The following is a 17,578-nucleotide window of genomic DNA, read 5'->3' as shown; positions in this document are numbered from 1 at the left end:
AAAATTGTAGAAAAATGTATGCAAAAATACATTTAGCTTTTATTATAATTTTTATCATATTAATAAATATTTTATATAAAAATATTAATAAATATTTTTCAATAATGTATTCATAAAATAAAGATATTTACTTTTACCATCGTAACTTTAATTTATATTTAATTTAATCTAATTCGTCACATAAGGATTAAATATAATATATCTAATTAATTAATTAATAGACTCACCAATCGTAGTCTCGCTGTTTTTTTCTCGTCGTTAATCCATTCATCCTTCTGTCGTATAATCCTTTGATTATAGATGATCGATGATCCTCGCACATGCAACTGAATCAGTCAATTGGGTAATCAATTATCACCTCTCACGAAAATCGCGATACTTCAAATTCGACACTCGCACAGCATTTTATTCGACACTTCCGAGACACATTTATTTATTCAGATATTATGAAAAAAATAGATGCCGAAAAGTAAAACTTGCGATACTTGAAACAACATTTAATTGACGCGCGACGATATACATACTTTCGATCGAAAATTAATTATCGATGTACATTCACGGCACTCGCGTAATTATAATAATCACCCGACATTTTTATTCGACACCCGATATTTATGCGTGCTGATCTACTCAAGACATTTATCGTATTATTCACTATCACTCGCGACACTTGTCCGATATTTATTCTCGAGTCGTTCGTCCTTCCCTTCAATTTTGACAATTATCCGGCGAGCCTTCGTGTTTTGTATCGCCTCGCGATACACGTGTCTTTTGGAGAGAACACGTTACGTAATCTTCATGTCGAGTCAATTTCAGGAAGTCATCGCATCTCGCGCAGCGATTAAATTTCGATCCTGAGATACTAATCTCTCGACATGTGACATATTACAACACCCTGATATTATTTTCGTCCACTATTCTCGAAATCCATCTTCGCGTAATGGCGGCTATTCGGTGACTCTAGCAAAAACGCGATTATATTAACGGGGTTCGCACGGTACTCGTCGCGTTCGTCGAAGAAGGAAACTCGATAAGATATCTGTTAAACGCGATTCACGCACCGAGCAAATATCGATCACTATTATTCGCGAGGTTTATTATCTCAATGTAATCACGACAATCACACGACACTCCCGAAATTCAATTACTCGCGACGGTTGCGGTTAAGGTAAATTTTCATGAGCCGCTGAAACCGATTGAGCGACAAAAAGGATCACGTGACTAAAACTAAAGATATCAATTCGTCATTTTTGGTCATGTGATCCTTTTTGTCGCTCAACTATCGGCTTCAGCGGACCGTGAAAATTTACTTTAAGACGACGTGCAATACGTTTTTCAAGGATACCAATCGTCAAGATTTTTACAGTGAAATTCAAGACGAAGCGTCTAACTCACACTTATGATCCGATATCAAATATCGATTCCCTTAAATTTTAATAACAAAATTTTACTTCCGTTTATCGTGCACACACACGCACACACACACACACACGCGCGGTGATTAGCATCAAATAAATAATATGCCATTAAATATAGGAAGAAGCACGCAAAACTCACGCGCGAGTCATTCCGATTTCAATTATTACTTGCCGAGTTTCTCGTCACTTTATATACAATCACAATATATATCGATACGTACACTACGTCACAAACATTAGAATCCTCCATCGATTAAAAGATAATTACTAATACCGCATGTTCTAATTCGGCTGTTTATACACACAACTGATTTATCACAGACGAGCGGACAATATTTCGCGGAGCGCGGACTCGACGCGCCATCTATAGTTTGATAACACGAAGTAGACCGTGACGTAGCAGCAGTGTGAGAAACCAACCTCTGTCGCGGTGGAGGAGAAGTACTTTCCATGCCTAGTAACATTGCGCGAGCGTGGTAGCGCTGCGTTGCACGCCGCCCACTAGATGGCGCGCCGAGTGCTATCATAAATTAATTATGCACACAGTTGTGTATACACAGTCGAATATTCTCCGCTCGTTTATGATAAATTAATTGTGCATATATACTGCCGAATTAAGACTGGGATGGAAATAATCTTTCAATCGATGGAGGATTCTAATGTTCGTGACACAGTGAATTTATCGTTATACATTGTCATTGAAGAAAAATAAGTGGTAAATTGACAAGAGAAACTTGGCAAGCAATTGAAATGAGAGCGCACGTGAGTTTCTGCAGATTTTTAACGCACTTTTTCGTATATTTAATGACATATTATTTATTCTACTTGATACTAATCGCTGCGTGTCATGTGCCACGAAAGACCCAAGTAAAAATTCTATTAAGGGAATCGAAATATTCGTACGAACGCGCGCGCGAGATAGACGCTTTGTCTTGAATTTTACTATAAAAACCGCGACGATTGGTATCCTTGAATAGCGCTTTGTGCGCCACCGAATAGTAACCGTCGCGAGTAGTTGAATTCCGGGAGTGTCGAGCGATTGTCGTGATTAAATTGAGATTAAACCTCGCGAATAGTAGTGATCGGATATTTGCTCGGTGCGTGAATCGCGTTCAACAGACATCTCATCGAGTTTCCTTCTTCGACGAGCTCCTTGACGAGTAGAGCGTGTGCACCTCGTGAGTATAATCGCGCTTCTTCGCTAGAGTCCGGTGACTCGGTAATCACCGCCATTAAGCGTAGATGGATGTCGAGAGTAGCGGACGAAAAAAATATCGGCTCTTGTGATATGGAAATATTGTCACATGGAAAGATAAGTATCTCAGGCTCGAGATTCGAGGGTTGCTGCGGGAGCGGCGACGACTTCATTCCTGGAATAGACTCGACGCTCCCTCCAAAGAACACGTGTAGCGTTCTGTCACCCAAAAACAGGCGCGGTGCCTGGAAGATTCTCGAAATTCTTGAGAGGAGGGGCGGTTTGTGTTTACTGCACTAGACGGGTACGCTTGTTTCAAGATATTCCGTCAAATTCGAGTGTCTCTATCGAGTTGTCTCTATCCTTCTTACACTGAAAAAAAATAGTGTTGAATCAACATCATTGTGGTTGAAATTTATTTTATTAATTCGACAACATTATTAATCAAATTCGTACGCCACGTATTGGTTTGATTAATATTGTTGTTGAATTAATAAAATAAATTGCAACTATAATAATGTTGATTCAATATTTTTTTTTTCAGTGTAGCCGTTATAAATTACGACAGTGTTACGAATATAAACGCACATTTTTTTACGTTGTCGAGGCCATCATGCGTACACGAATTACGGGAATGCCGAGAATAAACGGAAAAAAGTATCATCGCAGATGCGTGCGTTTTAATGTCGCGAGTGATAGTGAATAATAAAATAAATGTCTTGAATAGATCAGCATAAATATCGTCGGGAGAGTCGAATAAAATAAATTATAATTACGCGAGTGCCGTGAATATATATATATATATATATATATATATATATATATCAGTAATCGATATTCGGAATATGTACATCGTGCGTAAAGTAAATTTTATTTTTCGACATTTATCTTTTCATAAATAATTGTGCATCGGTAGTGTCGAAAAAAGTACCGTGCGATTGTCGAATGTGAAGTGATTACCAATTGACTGATTCATGACAGTTGCATGTGCGATGGATCATCGATCATCTATAATCAAAGGATTTGACGATAAAAAATAAATGGATTAAAGACGAGGAAAAAACAGCGGGGCTACGATTGGTGAGTCTGTAATTAATTATACATATTATATTTAATCCCTATGTGACGAGGATTATCACTCGTACGAGTTATGATTGAGTAATAGTATCGTTATTTTATAATTAAATAATTGAAAAATATTTATTAATATTTATTGATATGAAATATTTATTAATATGATAAAAATTAGTTCCAAAATTGCAATAAAAATAAACATATTTTTTGCATACATTTTTCTACACTTTTTATACATTGTATTAATTACACGATAAAAGTGACTGATATTTACCAATGTATTAAATGTTAAATGTATAAAAAAATGTACAGAATTTATCTTTATGTTTTAAGAATGTAGATTAAAAATAGAAAATTTTATTATTACATATCAAATGCTAGTGTAAACGGTGTGAAGCTGATGTCTTATTTCGTAGAAATTTATTAATTGTTAAAAATGCTGGCTTTATTTTTTAATAATTCTTGTCTTGATTGATTAAGTAAATAGTTTTGATCATTAAACTAAAAAACTGAGATGCCAAGTTTACGCTGCGTCTCACTTTGTCTTCTAAAGATTTTTTAAACATTTTTTGCAGATTTTAAGCCCTTGAGAGTTTTACAACAGTTTTATAAAAAGTTCTATGCATAAAAAGGTATTAAAACATTAATTAAAGAATTAGGCGCTGTATTTCGATAGTACTATCTACTTTAAATTAAATGAGATTTCATGCTATACATATGTCTCAGGCAATTTAATTTTTTTAATATTCTAATAAATTTTTAATAAATATTCTAATAATTGATAGCTATAGAACTCTTGCTAGAAATTAAAATTAATAGCGGAATAACACGAGATCTTATTTAAAGATGATAGGACTATCTAAAGGTACGACTAGCGTTTCATCTGGGTACTTATATCCTTGGCATCTTGGACGATCTAATTTGTTTATTAAAACTAATAATATTTTGTAGAATTGTGTGTGTAGAATTCTATTCAGGAAGTATTGTTGATGACAGAATAACACGAAATTTTATTTAAAGCCGATAGAACTATCGAAATACGAGAGTAGCGTCTTACCTCGATACTTTTACATTTGGGATCTCGATCAATATACATAATTCGAATATTTTTAATAATTAGAATATTTTAAATAAATATTCCAATTTTTATTTGTAGAATTCAGAAAGTATTGTTGATGACAGAATAACATGAATTTTCATTTAAAGCCGATAAAACTATTGAAATAAGTAGTATCTCACCTCCGTACTTTACATCTCGAGCGATCTCTACACATAATTCGTTTAATAAATATTCTAATAATTTTTTTTTTTTTTTATAGAACTCTCTCTGGAAATTAAAAGTGTGATTGCACAATAACATGGAATATCTCATTTAAAATTGATAGACCTATTGAAGTAAGACCAGTGCTTAATTTGGCAATTTGTTTATTCTAATTATCTAATAATTTTTACGCGTAGAACTTTTTCTAAAATTATTGTAAAACTTTCAAATACTTAAAATCTAAGCGAGAAGTACTAAAAAAAAATTGTCAGCGGACAAAGTGAGACGCAGTGTGAAACTGGCGTCTCAGTTATCCTGCATAATTTTTTTTTATTTAATGGTCAAAATTATTTATTTAATCTATCAAGAATTCTAGAGCTATTAAAAATATAGCGAGAACTCTCAAACAACGAATGAGTTTCCACGAAGAGATGCTTAACACACATGATTAAGAGCGTTTGGGGATGATATTATTTTGGTGTAAAAATATTGCATCCGGTGCAATTGTAATAACGCGACATTCCGATCTTCCGTGACGAGAGGAGCTTTAAATTCGAAGAGATTGCATCATCGAAATAATTTAACGATCGCGTCAAAGCGGAACGATCGGGATTCGCGAAAGTATCTGACAAACGGCTACTGAAAGGCGGCTTAAACTGGGGAATGTGAAAGGAAGGGGGTGACGCGTGACAATTATTGCACGTCAGCGTGCCTTTATTTCGGAATAATTAAGCGGGGCCCTTTTACACCTGCGGACCACGCGTATCCATGAAATCCGGCGTCCACCCGTGACCGGATACGAGGCCCGATCCGGCGGCCCGATAAGGGATCGATAAGCGGAGGGTAACCGCCTCCGCTTCTTCTCCATAGGATAAGACGGGAAAAAAAAACAGCCGACGTCACGACGTGCAGCGTATTATGCAACGCGGCGAATCTGTAATTAAGATTTTCGTCGTCCTTCGCGGTTATTCTCGGTCTTCTTTTTCTCTCTCTCTCTCTCTCTTTTTCGGAGAAGGAGAGGTACACGTATACGCTGTTATTAATTATTAATAAAGAGAATTGCGCGTGGTCATCGCCCAGGTATTTTCAAACAAAAGAGATTTAAAGCGTAAGACGGCTGGCATGTACAAGCCTGCGACGTATCTGTCAAAAAGTCTAAAGAAAAAAAAATGTTTCTGCTCGCAATATTTTCAGATTAAACAATTATTTTCCAATTTTTAAACGATATCTAATTTTATTCTTTTCTTTTAGTATTTATAAAAATTTTATTTTACGCTGTAACACACAAATTCATAACGAAGATAATAAGTTTAATAAATTTAATAAATAACAAAGTTAACACAAAAATTATCTGATAATATAATAATTGTATTTTTTGCAGTATTACTCTGATATTTCAATTAAATAGAGTATCTAGGTATATTTATATACAACAAAATTTATTTATGATATAATTTAATAAAACTTTACGATTTTTTGTAATATTTAAATAATAATTTTATTTTATGTAGGATCTACTAAATTCATTTAAAAAATGATAAATTTAATACAATTTGATATATTTGTAATATAAAAATTTTTTAATTTAATATTATGTCAAATATTATTAATTTTTTTTAAATCTTGAAATATTTGTATAATCGTATATTAATTATTGCATTAGGCAAAGTGATTTTTGTAATAAATTTATCATTTTTAAAATGAATTTAATAAATCATACAATCATTTATTATAGAATAGATTATAAAATAAAATAATTATTTAATTATTACAAAGAAATCTTAAAGTTTTATTAAATTATATTATAGAAAAATTTTGTTATATGTAAATGTACCTAGATAATCTCTTAGTTTGATATCATTTTATGTAATTTGCGCACAGAATCTATTAAATTTAACAAACAATTTTCTTGCCTCCTTTCTCATAATATTATATTTACATTAGATTCAATGAGCTGACGCGACGATGCGCCTCGTTGACACTTTAATCCAGCTATTAATGCAAAATTGCAGGGTCGCCTGCGTTAAGCTCGTTACTACAAGGGCAAAAGAATCATTAAGTGACGAGACTTGAGCGGGAATCTTCAGACCTTGCTTCACGCTTACTACTTGGGATAATCTTGGTAACGATAATCGCGTTTTCGCCGCGTTACTCAAGAGTACAAATTACATTGTGCCCCGCAGCATCCAATCGGTAATTCCGATCGAAACTACCGGGATTACGCGTTATAAAGTTTAAAGATGCCCTCACGTCTTTCAACATTATTTTGCGCGTTGCGATTTCTCTACCATCGCGATAGTGATAGTTAATCCATTTCTAATAATAATACGAGATTGTCCCGGTGGTTTTTATATAAAAAATATGTTTCGCTCGAAAATATGTGCTTAAATATTATCTTTATGGAAAAATAATTATTAAAACAGAAAGAGAGAGAGAATAAGATTAATAAATTTTTACAACTGAATAAATATAGAATCCAGACGTTCTAATTATATTTAAAGCATTTATTTGTCAAGAGTATCACTGACATGATACCTGACTGATTGTGAGACAAAAAGCAATTACGCGGCAGTTATAAAATATGCCATTAAAAGGAACAGCTAATGTAATTCAATATTCGCGATGTAAAGATAAGACGCGCGATTCCGAGGTTTATCTTCGTTAGCATAAATCAAACGTCGCGTTTGCATACGTATCCTCCTCGGATCGTCAATCCAAATCGCACAATCCTGACTAATTACGCGCATAATTAGCGATTCGATGTTGTCGCTGATCGTGGTAAACAAGCGCGTGTTAATGGTGCGTGTGTGGACGCAGCTGCACGAGAACGGAGCCCTCTTCTGCATCGGGAGGGCTCCTCCTCTCATCGGAACGTCGTCCCTCGAGGCTCGTAGGAAGGTATACTCTGAGCAAACACATCGGAAGGAGATATCCTACCGGGCGGGTCTGCGCTATCATTTTATATCGCACCGCTGTTGCACACCCTGCACAAATCTATTGTGAGAGAAAGGAATACAAAGGAAGACACTTTTATTTGTTCTAATAAGGGGGAGAATCTACGAGTGTAAATTGTTTATTATTGTTTTTAAATTTGTGATTAGAAAAAAGTTCCTAAAGCTTAGAGATAATTTCTTGTAAAAAATTTTGGTATACACAAATAATCTGCTAAAAGAAAAAAGAAAAATTGCATTAATTTTTTTTATGTGTGTATATTTTATTATAAATTCATTTATTATACACGTATTTAAATTATGTCTAGTAAATTAGTTTTATATGCTAGAACATATTCCGATGATCAGTAATTCTGAATTATTTGCTCAGTTGTCGAACACGTAAAAATTAATGATAAATTAATAAATTTCTTTATTAATTAAAAAAATATTTTAAAATATGACATTTTTAAAGCTGTTTTGCATGTTTCTGTAAAAAAAGAGAAAGCAGATAAAATTTACTATATCAACTTGCATTTGTCTGTAATACTGCTCTAATTTCCACCGTAATCTTTAATTTGATTTTAATTCAGAGTGAAACGAGATTGAAATCGGTGAATATTCGCCTAAGGCAAGTTGAACTTTTAGGCGAATTTTCACTGATTTCAATTTTATTTCGCTTCGAATTGAAACCAAATAAAAGATTATGGTGGAAACTAGATCACGAACTGTGACGAACTTTTACACCACTAATTAATAGATATTAATAGCCTATATATATACTTTTTTAAACAATAATTTTTTATTTTTCAAATTTAAAAAAGGGTTCTTTTTAAAGCTATTTCTTTTATCATTCATATATGTGAATGTGATTTTGGCAACAAGTTGCTCATTTTATATTAATAATCAATATTTTCTCGCAACTCATTATACATTATATAAGAAAGGAAAAAGCCATTTTATGTTAGATATTTATAGTATGATAAATAAATAATTACGTAAATAGTTAATGATAAGAAATAATTAAAAATAGAAAAATAACGAAAAGAGACAAATGAGATTAAAAATACCGAAACGGTCGAGAAATTCGCGTCATGAAGAATAAAGATTAACGAGAGAGCCGGGTACGTTCGTTCGGCGCAACAAGTGCATATAGAATGCACTTAGAGTCGACTGGCGAGTAGGTGGGGTGAATCGAAAGGGGTGGAGAAGGACGAAGAGAGAAGCGGCGGAATTAAATGCACGAGGCGAGGGAGGGGGTACAGCAGGCGGGAGAGGGCACGAGGTTGGCACGCGCCGAGTGCAACGATTCACTTCGCGAAAAAGAGGGAGAGGAATAGAGAAGTGGAGGAGGGGAAAGAAAGGGGAAGAAGGGGTGAAAGAAGGAAGAAAAGGAGAGAGAAATCGACCGAGATGCACCGTAAAGAGGACGAGAAACTCTCAGATCAATTTCTACTCCTGTTCCACCTCTTCTTTTTCCCCTTTTTCCTCGCGTTCTTTTTATTTCACAAACGTGTTCACGCGATCGATTTTATGGACAAGAGAGGTTCGTTCATTTTTAACGACATGTAGTTTGAGTGCAGGCACATCAACAAATAAAGTGCATCCGACCTACCGGACTGCACTGTCCGCGCAGGGGGGCTGCTTATTTCTTTTCTCTTCCATCCCTCCCTCCTATATATGTAATATATATATATATACATATCGTACAACCTGCCAACCTCATACGTCGCGAGGTGCAGCGCGGCCTTGTGATGCAAATGAGAAAAGTGCAGTCGAGTGCGCACGCGCGCTGCATGTCCTCACCCCGTCCCATGTTATGCGGAAATGCAAGCGGCGCCGCAAGCGTGCTTTTCAATCATGACGACCGGTACATGCTCGAATAACTCCTTTAAAGCGCTTGATGCAATGTTTTCTGGGGTGAAGTGACGAGTGCTGCACATGCCGTTTAAAATTAATTATCGACATATAAGGAATTAATTAACATTATGAGCAAAGATGCAATGTAATTTCTACTTGTAAATGAAAATCTTTTCTTCATGTTTTTTTATCAATTCTCTCTCTCTCTCTCTCTCTCTCTCTCTCTCTCTCTCTCTCTCTCTCTTTCCGTTATATAAAAATTATTTTCCAAATATAATGTAAATTTTAATTTACACCACAATCGTTTATTATTTTACTTTATAAAAAATGGAAATTTAAAAAATATGTATAATATACATGTATATTTTTCTCTAGCACTATACAGGATATTTCAAAATCACCGGATGTTTTTTTAATAATAAAAGTATCGAGATACAATTTTTAATTTGTTAAAGATTTATAAAGAATCGGAAAAAAGACTTTTCGACTAAACTTTAAAACATCAAAACAAAACCTGTAGTCTTCATTAATTTCAGGTGAATTTTATTTTAAAAAAATTTTAATTCGAAGCCATTAAAAAGATACGTAATAGAAAAAAAAAAAATCAATTTCAAATTGACTAGAAAAATCTGCTATTAAAAGAACGTCCGACGGTCCTTGGAACGCCCTATATAAACCACCGCCGTGATCCCTACAATGTTTGCTGTAAAAGTAACAAAAATGTAAGACAAGAAGAAATGCTGTAATTCTGATAAAAGTGACACATAACGGAGGAAGATAAAATAAATCCATCCAGTGTTGACTGATAGTTTCGTCAGTATTTTCAAGCTGTCGACTCGCTCGTTCGGTCGACCTCTGTCTGACGCGGTGAATGGAATGACGCACGCACGCACGCGAATAATGCGCATTGCACGTGTTTGCATTGTACGCGGAAAGCATCCGCCGCAAAGCATCGAGTCTTGCGGTCGCGAGACTTTCGGCCGACATATGCGCGAATGATACCTGGAACAATTGGCACCACGTGCCGACATGAGGCGTCGTAACGTGCGGTTGTCAATGACGATGCTCATGTGTCGACAGGCCGCAAGTGTGGTCGGCGCGGGCATACAAGTTTTGAAGAACTGTCTCGAGTTGACGTGAGAATTTTTTCACGCTCGAAATATGTCGAAGAAAAGCGTATTACTTTCGAATTATTTTACGAGCGAATATGCAGTCAATTAAAACGAATTATTTTTGCCAAATCAATTGTGTTATATATTAAATTATATTAATGCATTTGATAATGTAATAATACGTTGATACGGAAAAAAAAGACTTAATTTAACGATAATTCTTTGACTTACGAGACAGGTTTAATCTTTCATCTTTTATTCCGCGATTGAATATTAAAATATAAGATATTTAAAATGCTAATATACAAGATTTAAAATTCTAATTAAAACGTCAAAATGAAAATAATAAAGAAACGACCGTAATACAATCATTTACTTATTTAATTAATTCAATATTTGCGTGATTATATATTATAGAAAAGTGTGAGGGTATGTTTCTCTAACGACCATAATTATTTTACTGTGATATATATTTATTTCTTATAATTTATTAAATTTCTACCGACGCACCTGCTTCTTTCTCTTTGACCTTAATGTAAAAATAAAACACGGATAAATTTCCAATCGTATATTCGATTAAATTTAGCGCGCGAAGGGGTTTGAAGGCACTCGAGGCGCGTTTTGGCAAAGTTGAAAGTTCGCGAGTTTAGGCATCCGATCGGTTCTCACACTCGCGGGGGCTACTTACGGGCGTAAAGGAGAGACCAGCGTGTAACGCGTGTGTGTGTCTGTGCGTGCGTGCGTGTGCGTGCGTGCGTGCGTGCGTGCGTGCGTGCGTGCGTGCGTGCGTGCGTGCGTGCGCGCGCGCGCGCGCGTGTGTGTGTGTGTGTGTGTGTGTGTGTGTGTCAGGTCGGAGCCAGTTAAAGTGGAATCGGGAGCACGGTGGATCCCATGGAGGGTATTGTCGAGGGGCTCGGCCCCGAGGAGGGTTGAGAGACAACCCGCGGGCTTAAACTAGTTTCCGCTCGTACCAGTTCGCCGCTTCCACACACACGCGGGTTTCCTCCTCTTTTCACCTCCCTTACCCCCTCGCGCACCTCCTGCTCCGCCGTCCTTTCTTCCTACGGTGCGTGCGTGATTTCGCGCGCGCGCGCGCGCTCGCGCTCGCGCGAGCGAATGTCGCTTTACATTTGAAACATATCGGCTTATATGGAAATGAATGTTTAGCCATGCATCGGCTCCTAAACATCAAGAAACGGCGTGCGAGCTGCTCGCCGCTGGAAACCGCGTCTTTCGGCCTATATGTAATGCAGAAGACAACTCGGAAGTGATACCCGTTTCCCTGTCTCTTCGTCCCTTTCATTATAGAGTATATAATAAACTGCCACGCTACTGTGCCTATACACACTTTCGCATTCTCTCGCGAGGAGGCCCCATTCTTGGGTAACGATCTCCCACGGCGCCGGTGGTTAGGTATAACAAGGATTCTCCCGCGAGCGATCGTGCAGAAGAGCGTTGCGTTATCTGCGCTTTTCATATTAAGATTCGCGCCCGAGATGCGCGGTTATACAATAATAATGCTCGTTTAATTTACACTCGTGTGTATTTATAGCCGTTAGTGTTCCGCTTAGGTAATCTCGAAATCATTCAAATGAGACTGCAATTAAATACACGTAAATATAACTTGGATAAGAGACAAAGATAGTTCTGCTTTAAATTTATTTATGGTTATAACATGATATTATTAAGATATTTTATGTAGATATTCTGAGAGATTAACGTTTTTAATAATATCTTTAAATACTTTTATATTTATAAATTTTTATTTTCTAAAAGTAAGAATTTTTTAACAGGCCGTTTCGCGACGATTTCTGTCTGTGATTTTCATCTATCAGTCTCTAGATATGTATATATTTGTTGTCTTTACAATTAGATGATGTAAAAGTAGATTACTAAAAATGCAAAATTCTGTATATGGTAGAAATATGACATTTAGAACTCTGCGAAAAAACTTGTTTAATATTATTTTAAATAATTTGGAAAAAAGATAACACTTCTTTCATTTAAAATAGAGATAAAGATAATATATATTTTAGTAATCCAGACAAAGATAAGATAAGATAAAAGAGATTATTTTATATAGATTATCATCTACATGATAAATTATCATCTACTTTTCTCTAGATAACAGAAAACATGAGATTGTAACTAGAGCAAGAGTAAGTCTGACATGCAAGAATAAGAAGAAAATTATTGCATTGTAACTTTTTAACTGATAGAAAATAATGATTATCAAAGGCCTGAGTCTAGTCAGAATTCTATATTAGAATCCAATAGTATAATTAATTAAAATATTTTTATTTGCAAGACAACAATAGATGCATTCTTCACTTTCTTCAGATAAAAAAGGAAAAATCGGATGTGCATCTCTTATGCTCTGCCGTAATAAATGCATGTAAGAAAAGGTGTAACTCCACAGCTAGATATAGGGTAAACTAGGGTATGATGGCCATAGGCTGTAATTTTATCAATAATCGCTTACATAGTGCGTTTTTTTAGTCATTATCATAGATAATCGATATTTACAATAGTTTATGTGCATACATTATTCGAGATAACGATATTGTGAATCTTAAATCATATTTTTACTTTTGACTACCTGCAAAGTTTTTCATTTGTCCACTAAAAACTATTATAACGTCGAATAAATTACAGTTAAGCTATCGTAATCGACGTTAGACATATTATAAAGGTATGTAAATTATTATATGACCTATGATTTTTATTTTCGTTTTCACTATTTTTTTATAAATATTATGGCCATCTTTTCGTCACTATGGTCATCTTTTCCTTAAAAGTTGGGTAAGATGGCCAATGCTTACGTTGTACTATTTTGATGATGTAAAATTTCTATGAAATATTTTCCTTTTAATTTCGATAATATTACGTAATTTAAGCTCAGTCAAGATAATATGTCAAACGCTATTAAAAAATAACGAAAATAAAAGTATGTTTTTTGCATTTTAAAAAACTATGCCCATCTCACCCGACTTTACCCTACATATACATTGCCCGTTATGTTCGACAAGATAATTTAGCATTCGTTCTTCGTTTCCTTTCGTTAATTGGCGTTATCTTCGGTCGAGTATATTGAATTTGGTCGAATCTTCGGCTTATGCGACGGCACGTTTCCGAGGCATCGATAAGACCGCTTTAAGCCGGACGGAGAAGCGGGAGGAAAAAGGAGGCTGGCGGCGGCGCGTAAGGGATGAGAGAGGATGGAGAGAGAAACGGAAAGTGCGAGTGCGAGTGCGTGAGCGGGCAGAAGATGGTGAAATAACAGATTGCAGTTGTGGCACGAGCGAGAGAGCGCAGCCTGCCGGCTCGCGAGCAGCAGGCAGGTGCTACATTTTTTTTTCCCCCCGAATCGCCCGCCGTCTCGGGAAAGAGGCTGCTGCAGAGGCTCCCAAATTTCGCTACGCAAAAACGTGTCGCGCCTCCCGAGTATTTGGGTTAATAATCCTTCCGGTATGTCTCTGTGTATCTTTATTTATTTGTTTATTTATTTATTGAGAAAGGAGCCTCCTCGGAGAATCATTTTGCAAATTTTCTCGAGAAGTTTTTATGGGTGTACTAGGTTTTCTACTTTTTCGCGCACACAAAAAAAAAGTGTAAGGGAGAAAATTATTTAGATAGTAAAAAAGTGGCTTCGATAATTTAATAAAAATGAATTATACAGTAAATAGTTTTACTAGATTGAAAAAATAATATCATACAGATTTTGTGTTGAATTAATTCAATCAAGGCATTTATATCCTAATTTTCTAAATTTTAATATAAAATCTATATAATATATTTTAATATATTTATATATTATAAATTATATATAAATACATATATAAAAATTATACTGTATATATTTTATATACATTGTAAATTTTGTAAATTTATATATTATAATATACAAAAAAACTCTCTCTTATTACTCTCAACGATAACGATTTAAATGTTATGTACAAGATATACAATAGGAAAGAACTGGTTATATCTATAATTGTTGGCTCGGCAAACAAGCAATTTATCGCACAAAGTATGAAAATTCATTCACGACACATGAAAATACCGGCCGTTTTATGATAACGAATTGACGATGCTATCGCGACTCGGCCCTCCGTTATCGGCGCGACGCACGTGAAACCCTGCTGTTATTTACAATGAAGATACGTACCATCGATCCGTGTATACGTCAGCATGTAAAGAGAGAACAAGTGAAATGTATAAATATAGCTTCAAGTATTTTTTTTTCATGCACAATAACACACAATGCTATAGAGCTATCGTGTATACACATGCATTATGTTGCATGCACACATGATTACATGTCCAAATTATTTCATTTACGAGTCAAACATACTTTTGTATCTTCTCCTTTTTACATCAATGTAAGATACATAATTCTCATAAATTTTTGTAAAAAATTTCAAATTACATTGCATTTATTGCTTTCATTAAAAGATGTATTTTTAGTATTTTAATATATTGTTATGCATTAAAAAAATCTTATGCATACATAAGTTGACAAAACTGGAATCGTAAAATTGTTTGATCAAAATATTAGTCAATTTAAAGGGTTTATAATCTTTGGAATTTAATAAGTGTTGACAGAAGATCTCTCTCCCACCCTCTCTTTCTCTCTACTTTAATAATAATTAGATATTAATTAAATATATAATATTTTATTTTAAGAGATATAAATTCCTATGGATATTATGATTTGATAGTCAAAATACATTGCAAAAGTTTCTAAATAATTTTTCCAAGTATAGTAGAATTTTTTCAAGGCCTCTACGCAATTCTTGCCGATCGACGATAAATTTACATATTAAAGAAAGAATCCGCTCTAAGGGAGAAAGATCGTTACATTCCGCGCGGCAAACATCTTCCTCTCTCTTCACCATCTCTCTCTTTCCTTCTGCGAGAAAATTTCGAATAAAAGAAACAAATCTACAAATCGAATCCCCCGATCGGATTCAAGGAAAGATGACGGGGGCGCGGAATGAGTTCCACTGCGGGCGATTTAATCCACGGTGATTTTTGCCCGGGCACGTTCGCTCACGTTCGAGAGTTCAAACTCTTTTCTACACACGCGCACGCGCGCATTTACTCGCGTGCGGCCAATTATGCACCTTGTTACGCACGGTATTACGCGCGCCTGCCCAAATCTCTCCTGAGATCGGGCTGCGACGAGGCGGCCGGGTTAACGAACCTTTTGAAGTTCCGTGCGCGCGCGCGCGGCCAAAAGAAGGATAAAAAAAAAAGAAAGAAAGAGAGGAGATAAATTAAATTAAGCAAAGTTCTAAGTGCGATCGGCGCGCGTTATTAACGAGGACGCCCCCAGTAGCCGTTGCACGGCTAACGATCAAATATTATTTTTATATAAATCGCGAAATTTACGGCAATCAGTTAAGGGTCGACGGTTTAACGACTTTATTAATTCGACTGAGAGCGAGCAACGATAAGTATTAAGCGTCGCACGCGATCGAAATTTTTCATTGCCACACGCAATCCATCCATCGCCATCGGTAGATATTTGAGAAAGAAACAAGGGACATCTTAATGCAATAAAATAAAATAGCAGTAACCTGAGATGATAATTTTGATTTGCGAATTTGTAAAAATTTATAAAAGAATATAGAGAAGACATTTTCATTCCTCTCTGTACAGACTAATTATTAATTTTAATTTAATTGTATACGTGATTGTTATTTTTTTTTTGTTTTTTTTTTTTTTTTTTTTATTTATATAAAAAAAATTGCGGAAATATTTGGAATTGAAAAATCAACGCTCATGGCTTTTTGTTCGTTTAAATCTATTATCACATTATTTTAAAAAGCCATGCTTTCTTTTCTGCATGCTTTTAAAGGAAAAAGTTTTGCGACTTACCGTTTCTTCGCTGAGCTGGCTACGGACGGTTCTACGACGAGTGAGGATCCGAGATAAGTATATCCTGCAACGAAAAAACGAAGGAGCAAGTTTTTATATGTGTCTTTAAAGTGATGCGAGAAATTCGTGTGCGCGTAACAAGACGTAACAGTGGCCGGTAAATAGAGCGATTACCAATCTCGCGGACCGGACCTTGTTACATTGTAACGGAGTGTATTCTTTCGTCTATTCATACATTAGAAGCCGAGAAAAGTTAACGGTTTAGTCTCATTGTAATGGTATAAACAATACAAATATAATTCTTCACACGCAGCAAATATTAATAATAATATTGGTAACTTTATTTTTTGTTGTTGTTGTGTAAAGTGCAATGATTGAATAATCGCATTATTAAAATTTTCTGAATTAATTCCTTCTTTGTAAACTCTTTTTTGTTAACTTGTCGATACGTATCGTAATTAAAAATATTTTTATTCACATATATCGGTGTTAATAAATATATATAAAAATATCTCACGTCAGTGAGAATAATATATTCACTCGCTTGTCGTTGATTTAATTCAGCAATCGATTTCTCATAAATTATTTTAGGATTATTCGGAAAAAAAATTTTTTTTCATTAACCTTGTGATTCAATAATTATGATTTATAACTCGAGCATAATTGAATTTTTAGATTCCAATGGCACTTTGTTATATTGCAACGAAATGCTATATTTTTCTTTAAATTTTCCAATATACCCTCCATAATAGTATCACGAAATTGAGACTACTAACAATATAAGTACAATATTTTTGCCGCGATTTTCTCATGCGTGTCTCAAGTCGAACGGCAGAATTGGATCA

At 35.0% G+C, this 17,578-nt stretch overlaps 1 protein-coding gene and 1 long non-coding RNA gene across 10 annotated transcripts in view; one reads left to right on the top strand and one right to left on the bottom strand.

The window, feature by feature from the left end:
• The window catches only part of Imp (IGF-II mRNA-binding protein), a 116,721-nt gene that overhangs the window by 75,050 nt on the left and 24,093 nt on the right, over positions 1-17,578 (bottom strand). For 4 of the 7 annotated variants that reach the window (XM_072904585.1, XM_072904586.1, XM_072904587.1 and 1 more), the window contains exon 2: positions 16,734-16,797. In XM_072904585.1, coding sequence (XP_072760686.1) covers positions 16,734-16,797 — 64 coding nt within the window. Of the gene's footprint in view, positions 1-227; positions 327-1,557; positions 1,584-1,639; positions 1,684-16,733; positions 16,798-17,578 lie in introns of those variants that run through there. The other 3 variants (XM_072904589.1, XM_072904590.1, XM_072904591.1) reach the window with 2 other exon arrangements.
• Positions 2,258-17,578, top strand: part of LOC140672429 (uncharacterized) — a 70,520-nt gene continuing 55,199 nt past the window's right edge. Inside the window, exons 1-2 of one of the 3 annotated variants that reach the window (XR_012047893.1) lie at positions 2,258-2,917; positions 3,158-3,693. This is a non-coding gene — a long non-coding RNA (uncharacterized lncRNA). The remainder of the gene's footprint in view (positions 2,918-3,157; positions 3,694-17,578) is intronic. The other 2 variants (XR_012047892.1, XR_012047891.1) reach the window with 2 other exon arrangements.

The sequence above is a fragment of the Anoplolepis gracilipes genome, chromosome 13 (genome assembly GCF_047496725.1).
Source record: "Anoplolepis gracilipes chromosome 13, ASM4749672v1, whole genome shotgun sequence".
Taxonomy (NCBI): Eukaryota; Metazoa; Arthropoda; class Insecta; order Hymenoptera; family Formicidae; genus Anoplolepis; species Anoplolepis gracilipes.
Note: the sequence above shows the minus strand (reverse complement) of the source record. Positions and strands in the feature narration are given on the sequence as shown.